A 25,639-nucleotide genomic window follows, 5' to 3' on the forward strand; every position below is an offset into this window, starting at 1 on the left:
GTTTTATTGGTCTGTGGGCATCAAGTTATCTGTTCATCTGCATCAACCTCCCCTACGTTAGATCATGAGTGGATTCCAAGAAGGAACAGGTTACTTGGCCTAATAATGTGTTGAAGGGTAATAATAATCATTACCCCTTGTCTCCACTGAGAGTTTATAAGGAAATGGTTGTGACCACATCATAATTGTCACATAAATATGTATTTAGTTTAGATGATAAGCTGCTGCTCTCCAGATTAATTTAAAACTTCTAGGAGGACACGAAAGGGAACTGGAACTACTATTCGTTTAGTGCCGACTTTGAGTGAAGTATTTTGCCAGGTGCTTTACAATGACGACACCAACATGTGAATTTACCAAAGACCTACACAGTGATGTGTAGTAGACATGACACTTTAAAAACATTTTATCTAAACCTTTCAATGGCCCTGCTGTTTTTATTTCTCCTACTTTATAGGTGATAAAACTGAGGCTTGCAGAGTTGGAGTAATTTGCTCAAAGCCCTGTAGCTAGTAAGCAATGGAAGAGAATCCAAAGACAAGTGTAATTCCACAGCCCATTTGTCATTTGAACATAATTTCTTGAATGGTAACTGTCAGTACAGTTAAGTATTGATTGTATTAATGTTTATGTGTTTGAATGCTGTTATAAAGAAGAAGTGGAAAATACGTGTTATCATTTTGTGAAAAAAATGGCTCTGGGTTCTAAAGTATAAACTTCAGGAGTCATACATACAAACCACTAATGACAACAAGGTGATATGGTTTATATTCAAGGTGCAACTGGAATTTGGAAGAGAGAACAACTCACTCTGCCTGGGGAGTTCGTGATGATTTTATACCAATTGCCACTTTATGTGAGCTTGGCTAGGAGAAAGAGGAGAGACGGGGAATGCAGAAGGGGTGGACATTCTAACAAGACGGGTATAGTGTGGCAAGGGGGTGGTGAAGTCCAGAAAGGGACTTGAACAACAAGGACTCTGACTTCATCCTACAGGTGCACGTTTCTCAAACTCGCACTGTTCACAGACTTTCTGTGGGAAAAGAGGACTTTGGACAGTATCTTCTTCCAGGAGTCAAAGGGAACATTAGGATAGTATAAAAATGGACTCTTACGAGAATAGCAAAAAGGAACAAAACAGCCTACTCAACTCTGTTTAACGTAGCATTTTACTTAAAAGAATTTTTTTTCCGTAGCATTATTGTTTGGAACACCTCTTGGAAAAAGCTAGCATAGGTAATGGGAATCCGTTGAGAATTTTAAGTGAGGGATAACACAAGGGTTGCATCTTAGTACAATTGTTCCAGCAGCAACGTGAATGACGGATTGAAGAGAAACAAAGGCGTAGAGATGGACGAGTTTTAGCTATGGTATCAGAAATCTAGCACGATACCTGGCACAGAGTAGGTCCTAATTCATGTTTATTATTAGAGTGAAATTTGCTGCATTTGACATATTGAAGCCACCTACATTCACAGAGGACAAAAAAGTACCTTTCCAAAAGACAGGAAAAAATCAAAAAAGATTCAGAGGAAAAGGAGATATGGGAAGATGGGCCCCATTCATGGATGCTGGGGTCAGCCATCAAGAAACTGCTGGTGAGACCATTCCTTCGTAAAAGTCACAGGAGAAACCTTGAGAAATCACCTTTAGGTTCACTTCTCCACCAGTATAGTCCCCTTCTGCATTTCTGATCTCGAATGGGAGGTCTTAGAATGGCCTTAAAAAAATCGCACGCTGCAGGACACTGCAAGGAGCCTGGCTGGCCCCAGGGCTGGCTGCAGAGCCTCTGCTGGGTGGGAAGCCAATGACAGATCCTCTGCCATTTCCAGCACGCTAGGGGAGCAGGCCTGTCCGGCTCGTTAGGGAAGGTGCATTTCGTGAGCAGGGGTCACTGTGCTGGGCTCTTTCCTCCGTCTCTCTCATCAATCCCTCCCTACATGATCACCTTCAGGTAGGCCGCACTCCTGCCATTTCATGGATAAGGAAACACTCTCTTAGGTCATCTTCCTGGTCTCATTTAATCCTCATAACAATCCTTCGGGACATACTTCTTCACTCTCGTGTTTTACAAAAAGAAACAGGAAGACTGAACAGCATATGGCTGAGCCAGGATTCAAAGCCAGGTTTCCTCCACTTCAAAGCCCAGGGTTCTCCTTGACTGCCCCTCTATCTGGTCCACTTTGAACAATCAAGTCTTGGGAAACTGTCGAGTTAAATTTTACAAATGCTTTGTAGATTCCATTTAAAATGAAACTGCAGGAGGTGGTGCTGTCTTGGGATGACTGAATCTCAAGGTCCATGTTTTCTTCTTTCCCCTTCCCTCCTTTCCTTCATACCCTCTCTTTCCCCAACTGAGAACTTGGTGAGGAAATGGACAGAGCCAGCAAGGGGACAGGCGCAAACAGCACTACTTCAGTGCTTGCGATTTCACAGAGGGATGCTGTGAGCCCCGCTGCCCTCTTGTTTTGGGCGGGGCCGCTGAGGTTAAAATGCTGAAGAGGATCCCGTCTACAGGGATGCTTTCCACTCACAGCAGAGAGAGCAGTGGGCAGTTTATAAGGGGAAGTCACGTTTGGCCAAGAACACAGATCTTAACATACAGTAGATATTTGATAAATGTTGACTTAATTGAATTGGATGCTTTTATACACTGAGGAAAAATTTCCTCCAACTGAGAACAGTGATAGCTGTCTGCCTTTATGTAACAAAGGAGGCAAAATTTGAGACTATCTCAATCATTCAAAACTTATAGTAGAGTCATTAAAAGTAGCCATAAAATAAATGGCTTCATATAATAAGGCTTGCTTTAACATTATTAATTCACCCTTCCCTGAAAGGAACTGAGTGTTATAAACTGACGTGCAGACATGACATCTAAATAGACGGTCTTGCTGTGCCAGAGTAAATATTAAATCGCATTACCCGACAATCCTTGGGGAATGGCCTTGCAATGTCAAGACCATGGGAAAATGATGTGAAATCAAGTTCACAGAAATTTGACTTCGATGTTCAAATGAATGAATGTCTCTCCTTAAGCGTTTATAGTGGTTGTGTTATGATCGAAAATGATTACACAATGATGAGAAAATCTATGAAGAGGATGGAGGTTAAAATGGAATGGATTTCACTCTGTATGAACCTATGACCACATTTACGTATCCCTTCAGCAAGCAATGCTCAAACTTACTACATGCTACACACTGTGTGGGGTGCAGAGGTACAGAAAAGGCTGGGGGCATGTGATCCAGGAGCTCCCCATCGAGTGAGTGGTGACTGTAACGGAATCGTGAACAGGGCCCTGCTGGAGGGAAGGGGAAGGGCCTTCTTCCTGTGAGGGGCACTTGACATTTGTCTGAAAGATGCGGAGGAGTTCGCTGATGACGGTACGTGGAGGGTTGAAAGGGTACAGGTTTAGCGATGAGAAAAGATAACATGTTCAAAGATGATACGTATTTCGTATGCTGGGGCTCAAGGCAAGCGTAAACTGGTGGCCAGTGATACCACGGAAGGGCAGGCAGGGGTCGGCCCTTACAGCATCTTTTATGACAGACTTCAGATGAGCTGCAACTAGATTAAGAATTGTGTTCAAGGTTCCACAGAGGGTAGATGGGAGTCAAGGCCAGATCTAGGTGGCTTGGAAGCCATGTTCTATCTTACGCGCTACCCCTTCCAGATTAAGGGAACAGGCGCGATGCTGTGATTCGGAGCCCTCAGTACTTCCCGGGCCTCCAGTTTGATTTGGATCCCCCGCTGAAGGGGAGGAATGCAAGCTCTGACCGAGATCCCATTCTGCCTATTCACGTAGTTTGCTCAGAGACCACAGTTTGATTCCACCTGAGCCAGGCCAGGTCAATGACTGCGGCCGACGCTCGGACTTGACCCCCAACCCAGCAAGGTTCAGTCACGCCCCCGTCCTGTCGCGTGGGTACAAGATTCACAGGGGCACCTGCCATCTTCCTCGTAAGGACAGTTTGCTGAGGATATGAACACACACCTGCGGCTGACCTAGGGCCCCGGGTCGTGCAGTCATAGTTGTCACGGGCTCGTGCAGCCTGACAGGAAACGTGGGGCGGGAAGCCCATCACTGCCGGTGACTCAGAGCCCAGCGTCCTCCCAGAACATAGGACACTATTCCCCAGTGAGGGGAAGCACAGTGGAGAGTGTATTTAAGGAATAGAGCCTGCACCAAGTAAGGTAAAAGTACATTTATACTAAGGAGGAGTCTGGAGGCCCAGAGAAATCAAGGCATCTCTAGAGTTCTTCCCCAGGAGCTCTTTGGATCGTGGATGGCAGAAATACATGTTCCCACATGTTCTTCCTTCCCGTGCAGCTTCACAGTTAATATGCCCAATGCCCTGTCCACACAATGTCCCAAGGAAGCTCCGATCTCCTGGGGGATGAAGCCTTATCTTGGCCTGACACGGAGACTAGGTCACTTTAATTTCAGTTCCTTTCAAGTTAAAAAGAAGGTAGCTGGACTGAACACTGCTGTACTGAGAGTTATTTAAACCTCCAACATTGTGACGCCAACGAAATGCAACCACATTGCCAAGTGCACAGGACAATGTGACTCACGGGTGACTTTTCATCCAGCTCTGCTATGCTGGCAGCCCCCTGGTACCATGATGCCTCTCAGCCATCAGCTGCTGGCCTCCCTGTGCATGGAAACTGGGGGACTTGCGGAGATAAGGAATGAGCTTTTGGAGGGTAAAATGTGCTCACAGGCTGGAAGTGGTGCCGAGTAGAAGGAATGTTATGAGGACTCTCCAGGGTACTCTGAGCTTTTTTGGCTTCCCACAGAGGCCACAACACAGGACTGAGCCATGCTCCACGAGGCTAAGCCAAGAAAGGAACGGAATGGAAGAGCCCCCTTGGAACAGGATCCCGCCAGCTGCCTGGAAGGCCACCTGATTCTTCTGCTGTCACAAGAGAAGGCTCTTTCTGCAGTAGTAAAGACCTCAGTGTCAGGGTTTGTCCCAGGGCTGAGGAGACTGGGGTAGAATGCTCAAATAAGGGACAAGCCAAGCTGGCATCTTAGAAAGGTATTTACATGGTCACCAGCTATGATGAGTCACTTCTTACTTTCCACCCCTCCCGACTCTCCCACACCTGCTCTCCCCGCCCACTTCATGTCCAAGTTGTCTCGAGGACTTTTCTGTTGCTTTGTTTCCACTGCTCCTTTTAGCCAGTTGCAATGTCCTAACACACTTCCTGGAGGCCAGAATGTTTTATTCCATGGTCATAAACTTGAATTTAAAATCCTTCTTGTGTTGAGAATCTTAAAAAAAAAACAAAAGCGAGGGTAATATGAAGGAGATGAGCTCCGAAAACCAGAATGAAGTCAAGGAGCTAACGTGCCATTGGAAGAGAAGCAGACAGAAGGAGATGCTTGAATGGAACTGATGGCAGGAAGCTCTCGTTTCTTAAGGTTTGAACCATGGGTGTAGGAAAAGCCTAACTCTGATACAGGGCAACTAGGGGAGAAAAATCTCTGTGCCAGAGATTCTCTGCCTAAAAATACTTCAGGACCATAAAAGGAGGGAAAAAAGGAGTGTGACTCCTTGCTTCAAGGAAGACAGTGCTGAAAGACCGGCCTCTCTGATTCATTATGAAGCAGAGATGTCCCGCAGGAATGCAGCTGTCAGTTTGACACCGAGTCCTACATGAACGGAATCATCAATAAGCCTTTACTGAAATCGTGTTGAGAACACAAATCAAGATCTATTTCTGGAAAAGAGCAAAGAAGAATGAAGCTAGAGATGAAGCTCCCAACGGAGATGCTGAGCTGTCCTCTTAGGAGGTGCAGGCTCCCTGACAACTATGCATATGTTGGGCAGAGCCCTTCTCATGCTTGGCTAATCTTTCCAGAACAATCATAAAGTAACAGAGCACCAAACTGTCTGTCAGAAGCTAGCTCAGTGTGCAACTCCGACCATCCAACTAGATCCAGCTCTGAGTTACGCAGAGTCAAAACCTGGCTGACCGTTAAAGATAGAGGTTTCAAAAAACATTTGTCTCTCCACACACCAAGTGGCAAAGCTACATGTTTGGAGTTAACATGGTGACCACAGAATTTTTTTTTTTTTTTTTTTTTGCGGTACGCGGGCCTCTCACCGCTGTGGCCTCTCCCGTTGCGGAGAACAGGCCCTGGACGCCAGGCTCAGCGGCCATGGCTCACGGGCCCAGCCGCTCCGCAGCATGTGGGATCCTCCCGGACCGGGGCACGAACCTGTGTCCCCTGCATCGGCAGGCGGACTTTCAACCACTGCGCCACCAGGGAAGCCCAGAATTCACTTTTAAAGAAGGCTGGAGATGGACAGGCCAGAGCTAAGAGATCTGGAGAGAACAGACGACCTGGGAAAAGGAACTAGTAACTCTGTATAATATAAATAACTGCAAGACGATGTCATGTCCAGAATTACACCTTCTCTGCATCTTTCTGAAAGAAATCACTTCCTTGATTTAGCTAAATGTAGCACTGAAACTTATGCCTCCGTGTTACCCTCGCTTTATGGGGAGTGAAGCATATGACTTAAAAGTATTAAAAACAATTCAGAACATATTTAACAACAACAATATTTTCCATTAGCCTCTGAGCGACACTGTCCCTTCCTGTGAACATTTTTGTTTTCTAGGGCTTTCTACTTTCCTTTAAAGTTTTTCCCTCCTAAGACTTCAATCTTCAACCAAGGTAAGCATTCCTCTATGAACTCAATTCAAAAGATAAGAGAACAAAGTGTTTATCATAGGTCTAATTTCCAATTCCATTTTGTTCCAGCCTACTTTATATTTCAGTCACCGTTCTACCTGGAGGTTTCAGAGCTTTCACTTTGAGAACGAGGTCGAAGTCCACCTCACCTTTGATGCTCGGAAAGAGAAGGCTGTGGACTTGGTGTCTGATTTTCCCCGGTCTTGCAGTATAAGGCCTTGGTCCTCTGTCAAGGCCAGGTAGTGGCCTGTGGTGAGATGCCGAAGTCGGAAAGCCTGGCCCCATCTGATGTTACTGCCACTCCAACTGGGCAGATGAAACAGACAAGAAATTGCATTTACACAAAAATAAGTCCTTTTCAATATTTACCCTGTGCTTTTTCACACAGGCCTTCTGGGGTTCATCCCCTGACTCCTAGCTTGCTCTAGGATTGCATGCATGCCTGCCTACAACTCAGCATGGTGTTCTCTAATGAACTCTCTTAAGATCACCAACAAGGAACATGGTCCTGGGGGCAGGTCAGTGGTTTAATGTAACTGGAAGTCCCAAGCTTCCAATTTTTCCTTCACTCCACTGAAGTGTCTTGATGCCAAAACCACAAAAAAAGAAAAAAAAAAAGGGAAGCTTGCCTTTTTAGAGAAACTTATTTCTGGGAAAGTAAAGCATTTCCAAATGTGCCATCTCAATTCAAGCATTTTACTACCACCACTAATTTGAAAAGAGATACACACCCCTATGTTCACTGCAGCATTATTTACAATAGCCAAGATACGGAAGTAACCTAACTGTCCATCAATAAAGAAAATGTGCTGTATACACATATACAATGGAATACCAGTCAGCCATAAATAAGAATGAAATTGTGCCATTTGCGACAACATGGATGGACCTTGAGGGTATTATCCTAAGTGAAATAAATCAGACTGGGTAAGACAAATACCATGTGATTTCACTCACATGTGGAATCTGAAAAACAAAACAAATGAGCAAACAAAGAAAACAACATAAATTTCATAGATACAGAGAATAGACTGGCAGTTGTGAGAGGAGGCAGGTTGGGGAGGTGGGAGAAGTGAGTAAAGGGGATTAAGAGGTACAAAGTTCCATGGTCCTACATCAAAAGGCTGGCATTCAACAAAAGTCATGTTAAGTGTTAGGGTAGGAATTATGCACCGAATAATCTGTATCTAATTTATCCTTTCAGTTAGAACAAAATGTTTCAGGAATACACGTATCAGCTTTTAAAATGACCCTCCTCTTGAGCTAATTCTTTGGAGCCCCAAAGAATCCAAATAACATTGATAAAAGGCTTAAATTCTTCATATTTAAGACTCTGGGGAAATAAACAAGGAACCATAACTGGTACCATATATATTTTATTTATTTTGATTTTTTATAAAGTCCATTAAACAAGAACCAAGCCCTAATACCCTGAAAAAAAAAAAGAGTATGACACTATAAGAATTTCAACAGGCTTGAAAGAGAATATAAATACCACAAGCCAGCTAACAACCACAAGCTAACCAGGATTCTTTCAACCAGCCACCTCCAGAGTTTCTCAGTAAAAAATTTGAATGTACCTGTATGTGTATGTGTGAGAGAAGTTCTAATGTTTTCTCCTGATCTCCAGTGGATTATCTTGAGGGCCCCCTGGGGGGCATATAGCATCCCCCCCCCCCACCCCCGGCGATTAGAGAGATTTTACTTTGAACAAGTGTTCAGGGAGAGACTGAGCAGAGAGCTAGAGGGAGAGGCAGAGAGGGAAAACCAAAAATGGTAACACTGACCCTCCTCTCACCTCGAGCAGTTTAGCTCTAACCTAACTTGTGACCCCTCCAGGCAAAATAAAGGTCCAGAGCTTAACTGGACGCCCCCTTCAGTAGTTTGATGTTTAGAGATGTCATGTTTTTACTCAAGTACCTGTATCCAAAGTCTCAGCCTCCCATTCCTTCATCCAGGTACAACTGTTTCCGACAAGTTCTGAAAAATACAGTTTCCTTCACAGCTACACTTCCGGTGATGTTTTAGTCTTCCCTACCTCATGCGATTACAGCCCTCTGTCATTTAAAGCTAATCTTGCACTGCAGCCAACAAGGCTACCGGGAGGAGGAAAACTTACCTGGGTTCCAGAGAATCTACTTAAGAAAATAAATGGGCGAACAGCTTTGACGGCTCTCGGGAAACATGTCTGCGCTTGCCGTTTATAACATAGCCACTACAACGGCAGCAGGAGCTGGGGGTTTGGTTCAAAGCAGCAGAGCTTGCTGGCTTCAGAGTCAAAACGGAGGTGTTGGAAATCGTGTGTGTGTGTGCGTGTGTGTGTGTGTGTGTGTGTGTGCGTGCACTTTAAAAACAAAAAGCAAAGTCACAGATATTTCAGAATTTAGCTCTTGGCCAAGGAACTTCTGAAAGTTTGCCAGGTGATATGGAACAAATGAAACATTTAAGACAATGGACCGTCCTGGAAAAGAAAATCCTTGAAAAGAATGCCCCCCTGACACTCCATTACCTTATCCGAAGGGGTTCCACTCTCCACAGAGATCTGGCTCTCGTGCCAGCTCCCCCAGCTTCGTAGTATATCCTCCTGTGAGCAGAGTTGGAGATTAGCTCCTCTGTGCCGAACGCTGATCAGCACCGGGCAGGGAACAGCTCCCTGCAGAGGCTGCTCAGAACCCACTGTATTTCGAAGCCCTCTCAGAGTCAGCAAAACGAGAAGCAAGGGTCAAAGGAAGGCACTACTTCCCAGTCTCTCTTATGAGGGAAAAAGGGTGCTAAAGCGGAGGGAACTGCTAGCCACCTACTCAACATGGACACTCACGGACCGTCAGGTGTACAATGGAAAAAGGACTGTCTCTATTTCCACATCAGGAGTCAAAACAGCCCAGTCACATCATCAGACGCGATACCAAATGCTCCAATTCTTTCTCGTTCAGCTCGCTGATGCAGTTTCACATCTTTAGAAAATGTATTTGTACTTGTAAAACATATACGTAGTACTGTGTGAATTCATTTCCATTGTTCTAGGAAGCTGGGCACAAAGCTCTATTCTCAGTTGCTGTTGTCTCCTTTCCTGCATTAACAATAATCTTTTAATGTGTTTTTAACTAAAATGTTTATTTTGGAATAACTCTAGATTTGTAAAAAAAAAAAAAAGTTGCAAAGATAGTCCAGAGAGCTTCCGTATAGTCTCACTCAGTTTCCCCTACGGTTATCATCTTACATTACTATGGTACAGTTGTCAGAACTAAGAAACCAACATTGGCACATTATTACTAACTAAACTCAAGACTTTATCTAGACTTCATCAGTTTTTCTATTAATTCTTTTCCTGTTTCAGGATCCCACCCTGGAGGTCGCACTGCATTTAGTTGTTATGTTTTCCCTGTTTCCTTTGGTCTGTTACAGTTTCTTAGTCTTTCCTTGTTTTTCAGGACTTTGCTAGTTTTGAGGAGTACGGGTCAGGCATTCTGTAACATGTCCCACGAATTGGGTTTGTCTGATGTTTATCTGACAATTACCGAAGTCTGATTTTTAATCCATACAATTGGGACCAACCCATCTCTATCACAGATTATGAGGAATTAAATGAACTATCTTAGTTTAAAGGTACGTCTCATGATAGTGGTCCCTGGATTGCCCGGTATACTGAATCCAGATACTTTCTGAGAATCTTGTGACCTTGGATCAACACTGATCATTTAATTGCATTTAATTTCACTAATTTAAAATGCTACCTCTACTACAGAGGGTTTGTATATATCACAATCGAATTATTCAAACTCCAGAAGAATCTTGATCTAAATTTTAAGACAACAGGTAATCAATAGAGGGGAAGAGGAAATGTGTGGTAATTACTTCCTTCTCCCAAGAAGTATTATAATTATGAGCTGGTTAAAAATATGGGCTTGGGAGTCAGGCAGACCTGAATTTGAATCTATTAGCTGTGTGACCTTGTCAAGTCCCTTCAAATCTCTGGCATCAGTTTCCTCACCTGTAAAATGAGCCTAATAAGGGTACTTAAGGCACAGAATGGTTGTGAGCATTTAATGGTTTTTTTTTAAAATAATGAATGCGCACAAAGATGTTCATGGGTGTACAAAATACTATGTATTGTTGAGTTTTCCAAATTTTGTTTAAATATAGATGTTTATAAATGTGCATCAAAAGCTACACTACCTGGCACAGAAATCCAATTAAACACTACATTAACAGTGGTTACCTTTTGGTGGTGGGATTAAAGAAGACATTCTAAACCTTTTTCAAATGTATGTACTATCAGGAAATATGTAGTAAATATTAAGAAAGAAATCCTATGCTACTGCAGAGCTCCAACACCCCAGGTGTCTCTGTGCCAGGCCCAGAATAGTGATGATGCTGTACTGACCTAGCCCTGCAGGAAAATTTGTTGAGATTTTCACTGATGCTTCTCCATCCTCAATGAGAGCCAAAAGGGTCTCTCAGGTGGAAATGGTGGAGCAGATCACCCTAGGTCACATGATTTGAGAACTCTCTCCTTCTGACATTTAAAGAATTCTAGAAGGTAAGTCCTTCCCACCTAGGAAATGCGGGTGGTTTGCTCCATTGAATCTCGAAAGGTTACAGAGGTTGAAACAACCTGCCCCCGCTCTCAAACAATTACCCAAGGAGAGGAGGTGAGTGGGTGGGGAGCTGAGGTGCTCTGAAAGCTTGGCTGACAACTTAGCCTTAGTTTCAGTAAGTTAAGTGACTTATTCCAGGATGCTTGACAAGCCTGAGGCAGAGGCAAGGATCAGAGCTCAGAATGCTAGATTATTCTCTGGGCTTTGCACCCTGGGACGGTCAGCCTCTCTACCCAGCCTGGCTGCTCTCAGGTTCTACAAGGAATGATTTCCTCTGGAAAGTCAGCCCCATTACAGTGGAATCACTTGCATGCCTTCCTGACTCTGGGCACCTTTTTGTGTCTTCTTGATTTCCTATTCCTTTGTGCTCTCCCAAATTTCGGTATTCCTGGCTATCCTGGCCAGTTCTGAGGATTTACCTGATGACACATGACAATGATAAGGCTTATCACTCACCTCACCTAGACAGCAAATAATGCCAAGGCATCCTGTGTTGAATGAGAGACCAGTTGCTACAAAAATCCGAGTTCCAGTAATAAGGGAGCCACTGCTGACTCACCCCAGTCTCAACTCCTTCATAGGAATAGTCTTTATTTTTCCTTACAAAGGAAAGGAATAGCCTTTTTATTTTTATCTGTCGATTTCTTTTTTTCCCCGAAATACAAATTAGATCACGTGAAATCCTCAGCCACCTTTGGCCTTAACTCAATGATGGCATGCATGCCTTCCTCAGGGGGCCCATTCTGGGAATTCCTCTCTATCTGTTTCACTCTCCCCAGCACCTTCTTTCAAATACTTGTCCAGCCTTTCTTTTGGGTCAGGATCTTGTTGAACCACTCAATAGGAGTGCCCACCAAATGACAAGCTTCTCCAAGTAGCGTTGTTTCTGCCCAGATGCTTCTAATTTGGTTCTAAATTTAATGACAGGCACATGTGTGTGTGTGGGGGGGTAAAGGGCCATGCAAATGTTATTTTAATTGTTTCCAAATTCCTTTCCTTAAAAAAAGAATAGGAAAGGGAAGAGAGAACTAGTGAATTTTGACGTGTTCCATCTTAGATGTAGCCAACTCTGCCAAACTCACTAACAAAACTTCAGTTCTGTATCCACCTGCAAGCTTTTGCCTTACTGCAGCAGGATATTAAAGAGACAGTATGTGGGCTACTGCATAATTTCACTGTTTAAAAAAAAAGGAGGGCTTCCCTGGTGGCACAATGGTTAAGAATCTGCCTGCCAATGCAGGGGACATGGGTTCGATCCCTGGTCCGGGAAGATCCCACATGCCGTGGAGCAACCAAGCCCGCGTGCCACACCTACTGAGCCTGCGTGTCACAACTACTGAAGCCCGTGCACCTAGAGCCCGCGCACCGCAACAAGAGAAGCCACCATAATGAGAAGTCTGAGCACCGCAACAGAGTAGCCCCTGCTTGCTGCAACTAGAGAAAGCCTGTGCACAGCAACGAAGACCCAACACGGCCAAAAGTAAATAGATAAATATTTTAAAAAATAAATTAAAATTTTTAAAAAGGAAAAGAAAATCGCAACTGAGTAGGATCACATGACATTATCTAGTGTAGGGAATCCTTAATTCCAAGGGAAATCAGGTCAGCCTAACTTTTCTACTCAGAGATAACTGCCAGCCACTGGACCAGTGCCAGGAAGGCTAGACACCATTCCGGGTCACATCTGGTTCCCATGAAGGGATACACAGAGGACAGAGCACGCAGAAAGAGGTTCAGAACAATAAAGGATATACATTGCCAATGGGTAGTTTCAAAGATGCATAGTAACACACTCAAGCACATTGCTCCTGGGGGTCCTTTAGAACATAAAATAAGGAAGGAGCCCTGGCTGGAGACTCAGCATCTCTGGGTTTCAGGCTCCCATCTGAAATCATCCAGTGTGTCACCTCTGGCAGGAGCCTGACTTAGATGATTTCTACGATGTGTGAATGTGATCATGTGTTTCTAATGAAGTAAAAGAACTGCAGTTAATGAGGTTCCCGTAGGCAACATGCAAAAACCAAAGAATGTATTACGAGCGATCTGGGAGATCAGACTTGTTGCTGTCCTAAGTTCAGTCTAATTTACATCTGAGATGTGATTTTTTAAGATATATCAGAGCTCCATAGTTACAGAGGCCAAGCTTTTTATACTCTGTTCCTCTATACATAAACAGAATACTAAAGGATGCTTCAGTGTGAATTTAAGACCTAGATTAATATCTTCCATCTCCTGATTTTGAATTTTGGAAAAGCATCTTTTGAGTAGATAACTAGAGATCCAAAGAAAACATCATCCTCAGCAGTGCGCTCTACATGCCGCCCCGGCACCATCCCCTGCTGATCCAGCTCTGGCTGGATATTGACATTTGGTTTCTCCAATCCTGTTTGATAAGCAGAATGAAATCACTGAACTTCACCTTCATAGTACATAAAAGGGGGAGTAATAGAGATAATCTGCCTTTGAAGAGCCTGGTGAATAATTTATGTAAGTGCACAGACTCACTAGAATGACTATCCTGATTTCCATCACAAAAATGGGTTCTTCAGGGCTTCCCTGGTGGCGCAGTGGTTGAGAGTCTGCCTGCCGATGCAGGGGACACGGGTTCATGTCCCGGTCCGGGAAGATCCCACATGCCGCGGAGAGGCTGGACCCGTGAGCCCTGGCTGCTGAGCCTGCGCTCCGCAACGGGAGAGGCCACAACAGTGAGAGGCCCGCGTACCGCAAAAAAAAAAAAAAAAAAAAAAAAAAGCGTTCTTCAGTCTACAATTAACGCTACCAGAAACTCCTTAGATTTGGAAGCAACCACAGAAAACAAAGGGATTGAAAAGCACCACAGAACTGCTTGCCTAAGAAGCAGCATGTGTATATAGCTATTCCTGTGAGCACACTCAAGCATACGGCCTTTCCTGTTTTATAACTGCAACCCATGACTGGAGGGAAGTTCATCAATTAACTAACACTTACAGAATTCATCTGTCTCCACACCCAAAAGCCAACTCTTTAGTCTGAGTCACCGGAGACAGGAGACAAGAGAAGGATGAAGCTACTGGCTTACCTGTGCTGGGAATCATTCTGGTCTGTAGATGGTATTGTCAAACACTCATCGTGACCATGGAAAAGACGTACTACATGCCCACCAAGTAGGTATCCTGTAAGAGAATTATATCCTGCCATGAGCTTACAGGAAGTTGAATAATGAGAACACTGTATTTCAAAAGGGCAAATTCATGCATGTCTGAGTCAGTTATGGAAAACACCAAGAGAAAAAGCATTTGGGAAATGACAGATTCCACGACTTCAGGTCTCAGGTAGAAAAGACAAGAAAGTCAAAACAATTCTAACACTGGAAGTTAAATAGGGTTTCAGAGATGAGCAAGTCCAATACCAAAAGGGAGGGTGAAAACAACGTATCAATTCATATCATTAAAAGCCAAAAGGTCACCCGTAACTAATATAATGTTGTATATCAATTATGCCTCAATAAAAATAATGCAACATTTAAAAATACACACAAACACAAGGCCAAAAGGAAATTTAAGCTGCTACTCTTAGGAGGATAAGGATTTTCCAGTTGTTTAGGATATAAATACATCCAACACCAAGTTCTTGGATAAACTGTTACAATCTGGATGCGTATACTTTGTGGCAAATTCCAAATCAAATTGCAGCCATGAGAAAGAAAGAAGGTGCTGGGAAGGGGGAAGCAAACCGTTATTCCGAGCTCTCTTAGGAGGAGCTACTTTTCCAACACGTTAAATAAACACAGATCAAACCAGGACACTATTTCTACAGCACCAAGGAGAAGGCAGAATGACATTCCAGTATCTCTGAGTGGACAAGCACAGAGGCAGCTATCAACGAGCCCTTAGCTTTCAGAATAAGGAAAGGAATCTCAATAGCCATGGAGTTCAGAGATGGATAGGAAACAATGAACTTCAAGGACTCGATGACCAGTTAGTCTTCAAATAAACTGTGAGCCTCCATTTAAACAACACAGTAGTAGGAGAGGGGCCCCAGTCTGAGCTTTATCTTGCATGAAGAAATGAAATTCGTTATCCCTTTGAATTAAAAAATTCTCCCAGCTAGACAGTTCTCAGGAGACAAATGGACTTAATATGTTCAATGTCTGTATCAGGATTTTGAGAAAATCACATAATTAGATCACTTTAGGGGCTGTCAAACTATTTAGGGTGTTGGAGCAAAACAGCAAGAAGGAAAAGTTATGCCAGACTAGAAAAGGGTGTTATCAATGCATCTTATACAGGGACAGTCTGATATTCCCTGGTTCACTTTTCTTCATCCAGGCAAGGCAAGCTCTTTTTAAACTTCCCTCAAATATTTAGAAGTCATTTTATCATTTTCCTCTCTCTTACTGTACTAATATTTGCAACTGCATACTTTTTTGCATTAAAATAATTCATGATATACTGTAGGGGAATTGTTAACAGCCAATTTGTTTAGAAAATTAACCCCTTCCATGATCACATTTTTTTTAAAGCATTTATATTGGAGTATAATTGCTTTACAATGTTGTGTTAGTTTCTGCTGTATAACAAAGTGAATCAGCTATATGTATACATATATCCCTAAGCCCTCCCTCTTGCGTCTCCCTCCCACCCTCCCTACCCCACCCCTCTAGGTGGTCACAAAGCAGCGAGCTGATCTCCCTGTGCTATGCAGCTGCTTCCCACTAGCTGTCTATTTTACGTTTGGTAGTGTATATATGTCCATGCTACTCGATTAAACTCTCCATCGTCTCATGATGGTGAGGCCATGCTCCCTTTGGAGCCCACCATTTACAGTCCTCAGGCTCCTCCAATCAATATCCTGCTCCACAGAGGAAACTGCTAAATGCTGGAGCATCACAGCATTTCTTAGTTGAAACATACCAGGGCAATAATCAGGAAAGAAGGGTCATAAGAAAGATCACTCACTCTCTCAAGGGCTGAAGTGGGTTTCTCATCAGTGGATGCTGAGAGAGCATTTTGCAGTCGGATGACTCAAGTGATCAGCTACCCAGGCTCTATCACAAGGGCACTCAATACTTCTAAAAGCATTGTTGTGAAGTGATATGCTATTAATTAATCTCCACAAGCCCTCTTTTGGGACTGGGCAATAATTTTATTCCTATAGCGGAAATGAAAAAAAATTAACATGGAGAAGATTCAGTCAAAACTTCCTTGGGGAAGATTTTTTAACCCAGTTCCTTGATTCCTGATAGAAAGGGAATGATTGACAATAGATTTAGAGGGGTGGGTGAATTCTGGTGTAAAAGAAGAGAGCTAAAAACATATCCTGCTTTTGAAAGGTCTTCCATCGGCTGCCAAAAGAGTTACAAATTTGTTGTTTCCTGATTATTCAATTTAGCTATGACGCCTCCTGAAACTGGGGTGTCACCTTGAAAACTCTCAGTTTTCCCTCTATTTTCCAACATCATGAAACAGAGAGGCATTCCAAGTCTGAAACTACTAGGCTCAAGCTTTAAAACAGGGTTAAAGCCTGTGATTTGAGTATTTTTAAAAATCCTAATCTTGCTATAAAGGGCTAGAATGTGATGTGATAACCCTTAGGTCATTGCCATTTGATGACTGTGCTCAGCTGTGATTACCCATGCGTAAGGTAAGGCCAGTGTATTTATTATACAACTTGAAAGGTGTATTGACTTTGCCTGGCTCCAAGAAATAGGATATGTTGAACAAACTTTGATGATCTTACTTCTAAGAGAACAAGAAAATACCATTTGTTGTTTTTAAATGGCCTTCCATAAATACAAGTAAAAGCAAATGGCCAAATATCTTTTTACTATTAAAGTCCTTCTCCCACCTGTATGGCGAGATGCACTGGGGAGAAATATTTTAAGAAGTCACCTTCTTGGCAAATAATGTCTTCTAAAACTGAACCTGCTACGGTCTGTATACTTATAACCATAAACATAAATGAAAAGTCGGTGGGAGAGGGAAGGTACGTCTCCAAGGTCCTGAATACACATAGCGCCAAAACAATAGTGAACTCGAAAGGATTGAAAAAGCATGTCAGCAGTGCTCATGTAATCAGAAATCAGGACAGAAAGTCATCCACACTAACATCAGAGAAAGGAATTTAGGTGAACCAAAATCACGCTGTGTACCGGGACATTCAGGCAGGAGCTGTGAAGTCGCAGAAAATGTCAATATATGTAGCACAAGACAAACGGGCAGGCTGAGGGTTGAATGCACACAAAGAAGCACACCTTCTTCGATGCTACTTCCCGAGCACGTAGGATGTACATTCCAGAGTGTTTGCATAAAGGAGGCATCCACTTGTATGTTACCATTTGATATTGAGAGATGCTGCAGCAGAAACAGAAATGAGACATCCTTTAAATCACCAGGCCAGTCCTGACAGAAGCAGCTCACCTAGAATTTCAAGGACTGAATTAAACAGCCTTACTGTCATCGGGCTTTTTCTACGTAGCCTGTGGGAGAGTGTTCCACCCAATCTAGAAGCAGCTTCAAAGTGGGACACTTTATTCAGGGAAGAGGAAGTATTCAGCTACAGAGGTGGCAGACAAGACTCCATCCCCTCAGCTGGATCCCTGATTCAACAGGAAGTTATAAAATGTCTATTCTTGGTAGGAGAAGGGAACTCGCAAGTGGGAAAAATTACTCCAGCCTTTGGTCTAGGCAAAGTAAAATCTGCTGGTAGGATTGGCACTGAGAAGCTTAAAAACTTATCTCTGACATTTCTCTGATCTGCAAGGTACTGCCCCACCTCCACCCCTTAAGGGCTTGACTTCAACAATGCTTGCCTAGTACCATCCCCAGGTGCAAAATCTCACCTGCCTCTTCTAACCACTGTGACATCCCACACACTGAAACATGTACAATTCTCTTTCTCCCTCCAAACATAAGTTTACGTTTTTATATCCAACACTTTCTGGCTTGTTCTTCATTGGACAAGAGCTAAACAATGTGATAAACTGAGAGTGATGGTAACTAATGTGTCAATAGTTGGCTTTCTAAGGAAGAGCCTGGGGGCATTTAAGCAGAGTTTGCTGGGAACAGTACTTTAATCTAAAAAAATAACTAACAGTTACATTCCAGACCCCATGATAAACTGGCCGGAGAGAGGATTTAATCACCTGTCAAGTATACTGTGTAAAGGTATCTTATCCTACTCAATCTAATGTGGTTCTGTTCTCCCTGGCCATCTTTTCCTAAAAGAAACTACTCTGGAAATGAAAGATGCTTGTGTTAGGAGGTACTTACAAGGTATCTTTCAGAGGATACGCTGACAAGGATGAGGTCATCACCAATTCGAACCTTTTCTCCCTCAGACCTCTGCTTGGAAGCGGGATGTATGGTCCACCAACAGGCTTCTCCTACACAAAGGCTCCTTGAGTTAGTGACTGCTTCTTGGAAGCCAGTGTCCCTAATTCTGTCCCTCATTCTCCTTCCTCCTGATGAGAATCCCTGAAACACGCATGCATGTGCTCACGCACACTCCAATTTCTATTTATCTATAAGCATTCCAGTTACCCCCACAGCCGCTCTTGTGTGTGTTTATCATTTTCATTTTCTCTAGAGACAGAAAGACAGTATTTGGAAAAGAGTACTGGAGGTCAGAAGCTATAGAAGCCTTTGAGTATTTTTAATACATATGGTAATATGCTTTTTTTTCCTAAGCACCTACAAATCTTTAAGAAATGACTTCATTGGTCTACTGACCACTTACAGACTTTTATCTTTGCCCCACCTCTTCCCCATGAAATTCTACTAAATCATCAGTAATTCCACTAAAAAAAAAAAAAAAAAACTGAGGTTTTTCAGAAGGCCTAAATCTACGAGGATTAAGACAGCAGGTGAGAAGTTAATAGCAAAGAAGAAAAATTGACATTTTGGAAAAAGGAATGTAGATAGATGCTTTTAGCCAAGAGAAAGCTACAACTCCAGTCTTTGGGAAAGAAAATGGATGAGAAGTTGATCTCAAGAAATAAGGCCACTCCTGCTACATATTCTCCAGAAACTCTCTGGAATTGGAGGTAACAGTTCCCTGTGAAGGCAACTATAGAGTATGGGGTTGAAAACAGGAGGACTGGCTGAAGGTTTTTTTTTTTTGCGGTACGTGGGCCTCTCCCGTTGCGGAGCACAGGCTCCGGACACGCAGGCTCAGTGGCCATGGCTCACGGGCCCAGCCGCTCTGCGGCATGTGGGATCCTCCCGGACCGGGGCATGAACCCGTGTCCCCTGCATCGGCAGGCGGACCCTCAACCACTGCACCACCAGGGAAGCCTTGGCTGAAGGTTTTAAGCGAACATTTAACCTTCTGCATCCCTTTCTTTATCCTGCATGCCAGGTGACTCTTCCCCCTCCACTGTACAAAAGAATAGAAGTTAAACCCATGGAACGACTTCCATGGATCAGGCACTGTCAGACAAGGAAGTAAAGAGTATTTGCTGAAAATGGAGAATAATCAGAATTCTTTGCCCTGATTAGTAAAACCCCAGCTCCTCTTCCTTTACCTCCATTCCTCAGCTTCCAGAATGCCAGCTGCGATGCTGAACCTCCCCACAACCCAAATGATTACTCTTTAGGGAAGCCAAACTACCCAACATAAAAGATACCTGTTTGGGCATCTCCAGTGCAATGCCTAGGTCCCTGCTAGATTACCCCAAAGCGAGGCTTAAGAGATGGCAAGCCACTCACACAGTCAGTACTTCCTGTCGCTTTTTACCGCCTTGATCTAAACATCAGTGGGGACCAAGGATGACCTGACGTGTGAGGAAAGTCTCTAACACGAATGACGGGAACAAACCAAAAAGTGGGTAAAGGGAAAAAACGAAGATTACAGACAGCTAAAGATAACTTTAAGCAAATCTTAGAATTAATAATCTCAGAGAGATAAGAAAAAGTAACATTCATGAAGCAGTTATGAGAGTATCCATGAAGGATCCCTTCAAAGAAAAAGAAAGTTCTTTGATCCTGAAAAAGAGAGAAAGAAACAGGAAGGTTACGGGATAAAGTTGAAAAATTCTCCCAAAAAGAAGGAAGAAAAACAGATTAGAAACAAGACTGAAAAGAAAATTAGAAAACCGGTCTAAAAAAAAAAAAAAAAAAAAAAAAAAAAAGAAAACCAGTCAAGAGGAGTTCCAAAAAGCAAGAACAGAGAAAACAAAGGGAGGAAATTAACAAAGAGATAATATTAAAATTTTCCCAAGGCTGAAAGACAAACATTTTCAGATTGAAGAGGCCTGCAGAGTCCCTAGCACAGTGGAGAATGGACACACACACCAGGGTCCACTCCTGTGACACTAAGAACAAGAAGGATCCAGGATAAGACATAGCACTGTAGAACTGCAGACATCAGGGCAAAAGAGAAGATCCAAGTAGCTCTCAGAAAATATAAACAGGTCACACACAAAAGATCAGGAATCAGAATGTAGACATCTCACAGCCAGACCAAAAGCTAGAAGAAAACCTCCAGGATGCTGAGAAAAAGATATTTCCAATGTAGAATACTCTTACGAATTACTTGTAAAGCTGGAATTAAGAAACTTTCAGACAACAATTTTTCTCCCACGGATCTTTTCTGTAAAAGCTACTGGAAATGGAGTCCCCCAAAACGATGTGATAAACCAATAAAGGAGAAAAACATGAGATCCAGGAAATACAGAATCTTGGAGAGAGAAAACGGGAATTTCCCGGATGACAGTGGACGTTTCTAAGAAGATGAAACTGACAGAACAGCTCTTGTGACTGAATGTAATCAGGGGAGAGTTTCTGTTCTATGGGACAGTTTAGAAATGAATGACTGGGTCACGGAAAGTAAAGCAACAAACAAGGCAATTATTGAGTACTGGGAAACTCAAAAGCAAAACAGTAAAGTGAACTGCCCATAGTATATCACGAGTCTCACTTGCAAATAAAAGTTACAGTTATGCCAATGTAAGTAGTTAATATTGACTTTGGTAGTTATATAAAAAATGGATGCAAATATAGTGGGAGGGTGGAAAGAAGACAGGGAAGAGTGGAGACTAAGAGCTAAATTTGTATTATTCATTTAGGACATCAATAGATCATACCTAATTGGAAAGAATAACTAAATAGCAGTAAACTGTATGACTCACACACAAGTGGGGAACATACTAGAGGAGCTGGACGCCCCAGAGATGCAGGAATTCAGAACGGGGAGGGGGTGGGGCAGGAGATGGATGTTTCCAGTAAGCATAGGAGTACTATGTCTCTCTTTTAACTATGTACGGGTATTACTTTGATTTACTTTGGACAAATAAGTATGATCATTTTGATTACGTTTTGATTAAACTTAAAATTTTGTAACAGAAGAGGCTGGCCTCTACATCTGAAGGGGGAAATGACATGTATATATCCATTATGTGCTCTGGACCACTGAGAGGGACCAGGATGAAGGGGTCCTAAAGAGGCACACGGGAGAAGAGAATCCTTGTTCTCTTGCCCTCTCCTGGGAACGGCGTAGTGGTCTGGAGCCCAGGGACAGGGCCAATCCCCAAATCAGTAGGATGTGTACGGGCCAGGTGAAGGTCCTAAAATACCTAGTAGTACATTTAGTGGGTATTTTTTTTTTCATTTTTTTCCAATTCTAAACTAATTCTAAAGCTATGTCTAAAACCAAAACAACAACAAAAAACTTTTAAAAGGAGAAAAGGAAGAACCCAATAAGCAAAATCAAGGGCAAAATGGTCACCAGTTATGTTAGGTCAGTCAAATCATTTATTACCACTGTGCAGGGGGAAAAGTTTCCAGAAGTGTTCAAGAAACTGCTTCCAAACTTCTACTCACATTCTCCTAGAGATTCAACTCAACTACTTGTTTTCAACTCAGAAGAGGTTTCTGAGCCCAAAGTGCATTCACAGAATGACCTGGGTAAAAAACAATGCTTTTCTGTTGGATCCTGAGTGACTCTCCTCCTTAAGAGAGAAGACCCACTCCGGGCCATACTGAACCGTATCTGAGCTGCATGAGCGCTCTCCTCCTCCCCAGCAAACAGCAAGCTGGTCTTCTTCAAGGAGAATATGAAATGGGTTGGGGGTGAGGGAGGTAATTATTTTAGGCTCTAGGCTTTCATGAACACCTGGTCAACACTTTCCCCTCTGTCTTTCTGCCAAAGTCAGCTTCTGATCAGCTACCTTGAACTTGGGCTGGTGCATGTGTTTCCTTAATCTGTCAGCAGAATTCACACCAAGTCTGATTTTAGGAATTTAGAAAAAAAAGTGCTAGAAAGAGTAATATTCTCTGCTGCTATTTCCCTCTATTTTTATTGGAGGCTCTAACAATTAAAAAAAAAAAAAAAAAGGTTTCCTGAACACATGACTAGAAAGTGGTTATTTCTCAAATTTCTTCCCAATTCTCCAAAAGTCTGAAGTCATTTTACTGGTATAAATAGAATGACCATATATGACTTTTCCGATTATGTGCTCTAAGACTGACAGCTGGTTTATATTTAGAGGTCAACTTACGCTCAGAATGTGTGGCACTTCACTCATTTTGTAATTTTCAGCAAAGGTTGACAATACTTTAGAGGAAATTGTATTTTAAGAATAACACTTTAGCTGAGAACAAAGCAACCTCAAATCAAATTCAAATATAATCTGATTTCAGGAAGAAAAAAAAAACCCTAAAGAGGCAGGCTCACTCTTCCGCTGTGTACAGAGAGGAGGAGAGGGAGGGGCTCTCGTCCGGCGTTCTGGATGTGGCTGTGCATGAGGCAGAAACTGCAAACGCACATGGGTTAAACCCGAGATTTTTTTTTCTAGATATCTGTAAAATCAGACAACCTGGATCATCCCCTTATGAACGGACGTAGTTTCAGCAAGACCATATGGACTTTGTCCTTGTTTGACTACCCAACAATGGAACTCTCTTCCTATTGGGGGGAAAATGTCATGATATTAAAGACTGAGACTTTGAGACTCTTCCTGCAGTGTGACCTAGGCTGTTTGCTCTTCCCTTGCCTTTGTTTCTGCCCGTTTTCTAAGGCTGGGGCTCAGCTTCAGAGTAGGTTTACACAATATCCTTCCAGGAAACTCTCATTCTGCTTGAGTTAATGGAATTAGTTTCTGCTGTTTGCAACCAAGAATCCTGATTGGTCCAGAAGCCCAACCTCTAAATAGAGCAGAAATTATGTATGTAATGCCCTTGGCGGATAGATTGCCCATGAATATTTCCAGCCACAGGGAACATCCTCCTTCCCGAGGCCAGCTGTTCCTCTACTGGATACTTGCAGATATTACAAAATGGTTTCCTTCTTTGAGACGAAATGGGCCTCTTTTCAACTTCTATCCATTGCTCCACTGGTCTTTGGAATAACCCACAGCAAGTCAGCCCCTTCTTTGATACTATAACTAGAAATATTTGTTGACAATTATCCTAGCCCTCTGTTCTTCATTTCTGGTGTCCAGAGAGAACTGCATCTTCCTGGTCACCACCTTTCTTAGGATCCATCACTTGACTGTCATTATTTTCGACTGAACTAAAAAAAAAAAACAGCCAGTGTTCCCCAAACTATATGATCGTATACGATGTATAGCACTGGCGGTGGAGGGCAATTAAACAACATTGAATCATATAGTGAGAAATTACTTTTAAGCCTTCTGATTCTATCAGAAAGTTTTCACTTTGGAGCTTGTATATCATGAACACTTTTCTAATATTTGCCAACACCTCTTCAATTATTTAGTGACATGGTTTTCTTTTCTCTATATTTATTTTTAAGGCAAGCAATACCAGTTTTCTACTTATACCAATGATTTTAGTTTAGTCTTATTATAAAATTATAAGTACAAAAGTAAGTAAATGTAAAGAAAAATATAAATAATAATAAAAGTGATGTACAGGAATGGCAAACACCACGATGGTGGATGTCATTGACTAACGTTTGGGAAACACTGCTTTAAAAATAGCTGGTTCACTGCAGAATAAAATGGGACTACTCTTTTTAAAGTTTTTTTTTTAACGTGGACCATTTTTAAAGTCTTTATCGAATTTGTTACCATATTGCTTCTGTTTTATGTTTTGGATTTTTGGCCACGAGGCATACGGGATCTTAGCTTCCCAACCAGGGATCGAACTGTATGTACCCCCTGCACCGGAAGTCGAGGTATTAACAACTGGACTGCCAGGGAAGTCCCAGAACTACTTTTCTGATCTCAACTCTATACTTCATTACATAAATGCTTATTATGCTATCTTTGTTTTTTAGCGATTATTCATTACCATTGGTTTCTTTCAGGAATAACTTCTCTACTTACTTTTGGTTCCTAACCCTAAAAATTGTTTTTCTTTGAGACTCTGGCAGACTGTGGTTAAAAAATTATGCTTGCCCTCATTCTTAGTTCCTATGTTATCATTACACATTCTTTTTTTAAATTCTCCAAAGTTTTATCAGACCAGGTTGATATTGACCAGTTTGGTTTGGAATCCCAAATGAGTAGCATTCAGTACCCTTCTCGAAAGCCCTTAGCCCAAGACCCCACTGAGCAGCAGACCTAGGTATGTTGACTTACCTGTGGCATGTTCCCGTAGACCTACATCAAAGGCAAGTTTATCTGTCTGGGATCTTGATGTAGTCAAACATGTTAGATACTGTGGAACAAGAGTAGATGCTAGTGAAGTCATACTCTTCTGTCAAATCTTGGCATCTCACCACTAGTTGGCTTCCAGCTGTCAGTTTCAACATTGGGCTACTATGAAAAGGGCCTGTTTACCTTGTTCATTGCTACAGTGCTTCTGGGATATATTTTTGTAAAATATTTAAAACCTCAAAGATGTTCCTATCTGATGACCCAGTGATTTAACCCATAGGACTATGAGGAATAAGTCTGAAATAGAAAAAGTCTGAACTATTAAATATGCTTTTGTTCAAAGATACTCTGAGAAACTTTTAAACTGGGAACAATATAAACAGAACATAAATGGCCAACAATAATGGAAAGGTTGATAAACTTTGGTACTTTGTGGAATATTATGCTACCATGAAGCATATTTTTCAAGAGTGTAACAATATGGAATATACACAAAATAGTGTACTTATATAGTTGCCACGTATGCAAAACTTAAATGCCTAGCACCCAGGCTAAAGGGAACTACACCAAATTGATAACAAGTTGTCTTTGGACAGTGGGAGCGACCGCAACGATGCCCCCATTTCTATTTATTTTCTGCTTTTCAAATTTTCTATGAGCTTTAGAACTTCTCAAATAATGCCTATGGCTTTTTTTTTTCTGATGATAAAAATACATGTGCATGTAAAAGTTAAAAATTATTTTAAAAAATAATTTAATAAAGGAAAAAAGTACACAGCCTGTTCCCTG

The 25,639-nt window shown here is 42.3% G+C and overlaps 1 protein-coding gene across 1 annotated transcript in view; it reads right to left on the reverse strand.

Moving 5' to 3' along the window:
- Nucleotides 1–25,639, reverse strand: part of RYR3 (ryanodine receptor 3) — a 374,244-nt gene that overhangs the window by 282,554 nt on the left and 66,051 nt on the right. The window contains exons 5-10 of the mRNA XM_065871700.1: nucleotides 24,833–24,911; nucleotides 18,561–18,673; nucleotides 17,543–17,642; nucleotides 14,369–14,462; nucleotides 9,222–9,296; nucleotides 6,862–7,018 (exon numbers count right to left, since the gene is read on the reverse strand). Coding sequence (XP_065727772.1) covers nucleotides 6,862–7,018; nucleotides 9,222–9,296; nucleotides 14,369–14,462; nucleotides 17,543–17,642; nucleotides 18,561–18,673; nucleotides 24,833–24,911 — 618 coding nt within the window. The remainder of the gene's footprint in view (nucleotides 1–6,861; nucleotides 7,019–9,221; nucleotides 9,297–14,368; nucleotides 14,463–17,542; nucleotides 17,643–18,560; nucleotides 18,674–24,832; nucleotides 24,912–25,639) is intronic.

The sequence above is a fragment of the Phocoena phocoena genome, chromosome 2 (assembly GCF_963924675.1).
Source record: "Phocoena phocoena chromosome 2, mPhoPho1.1, whole genome shotgun sequence".
Classification (NCBI taxonomy): Eukaryota; Metazoa; Chordata; class Mammalia; order Artiodactyla; family Phocoenidae; genus Phocoena; species Phocoena phocoena.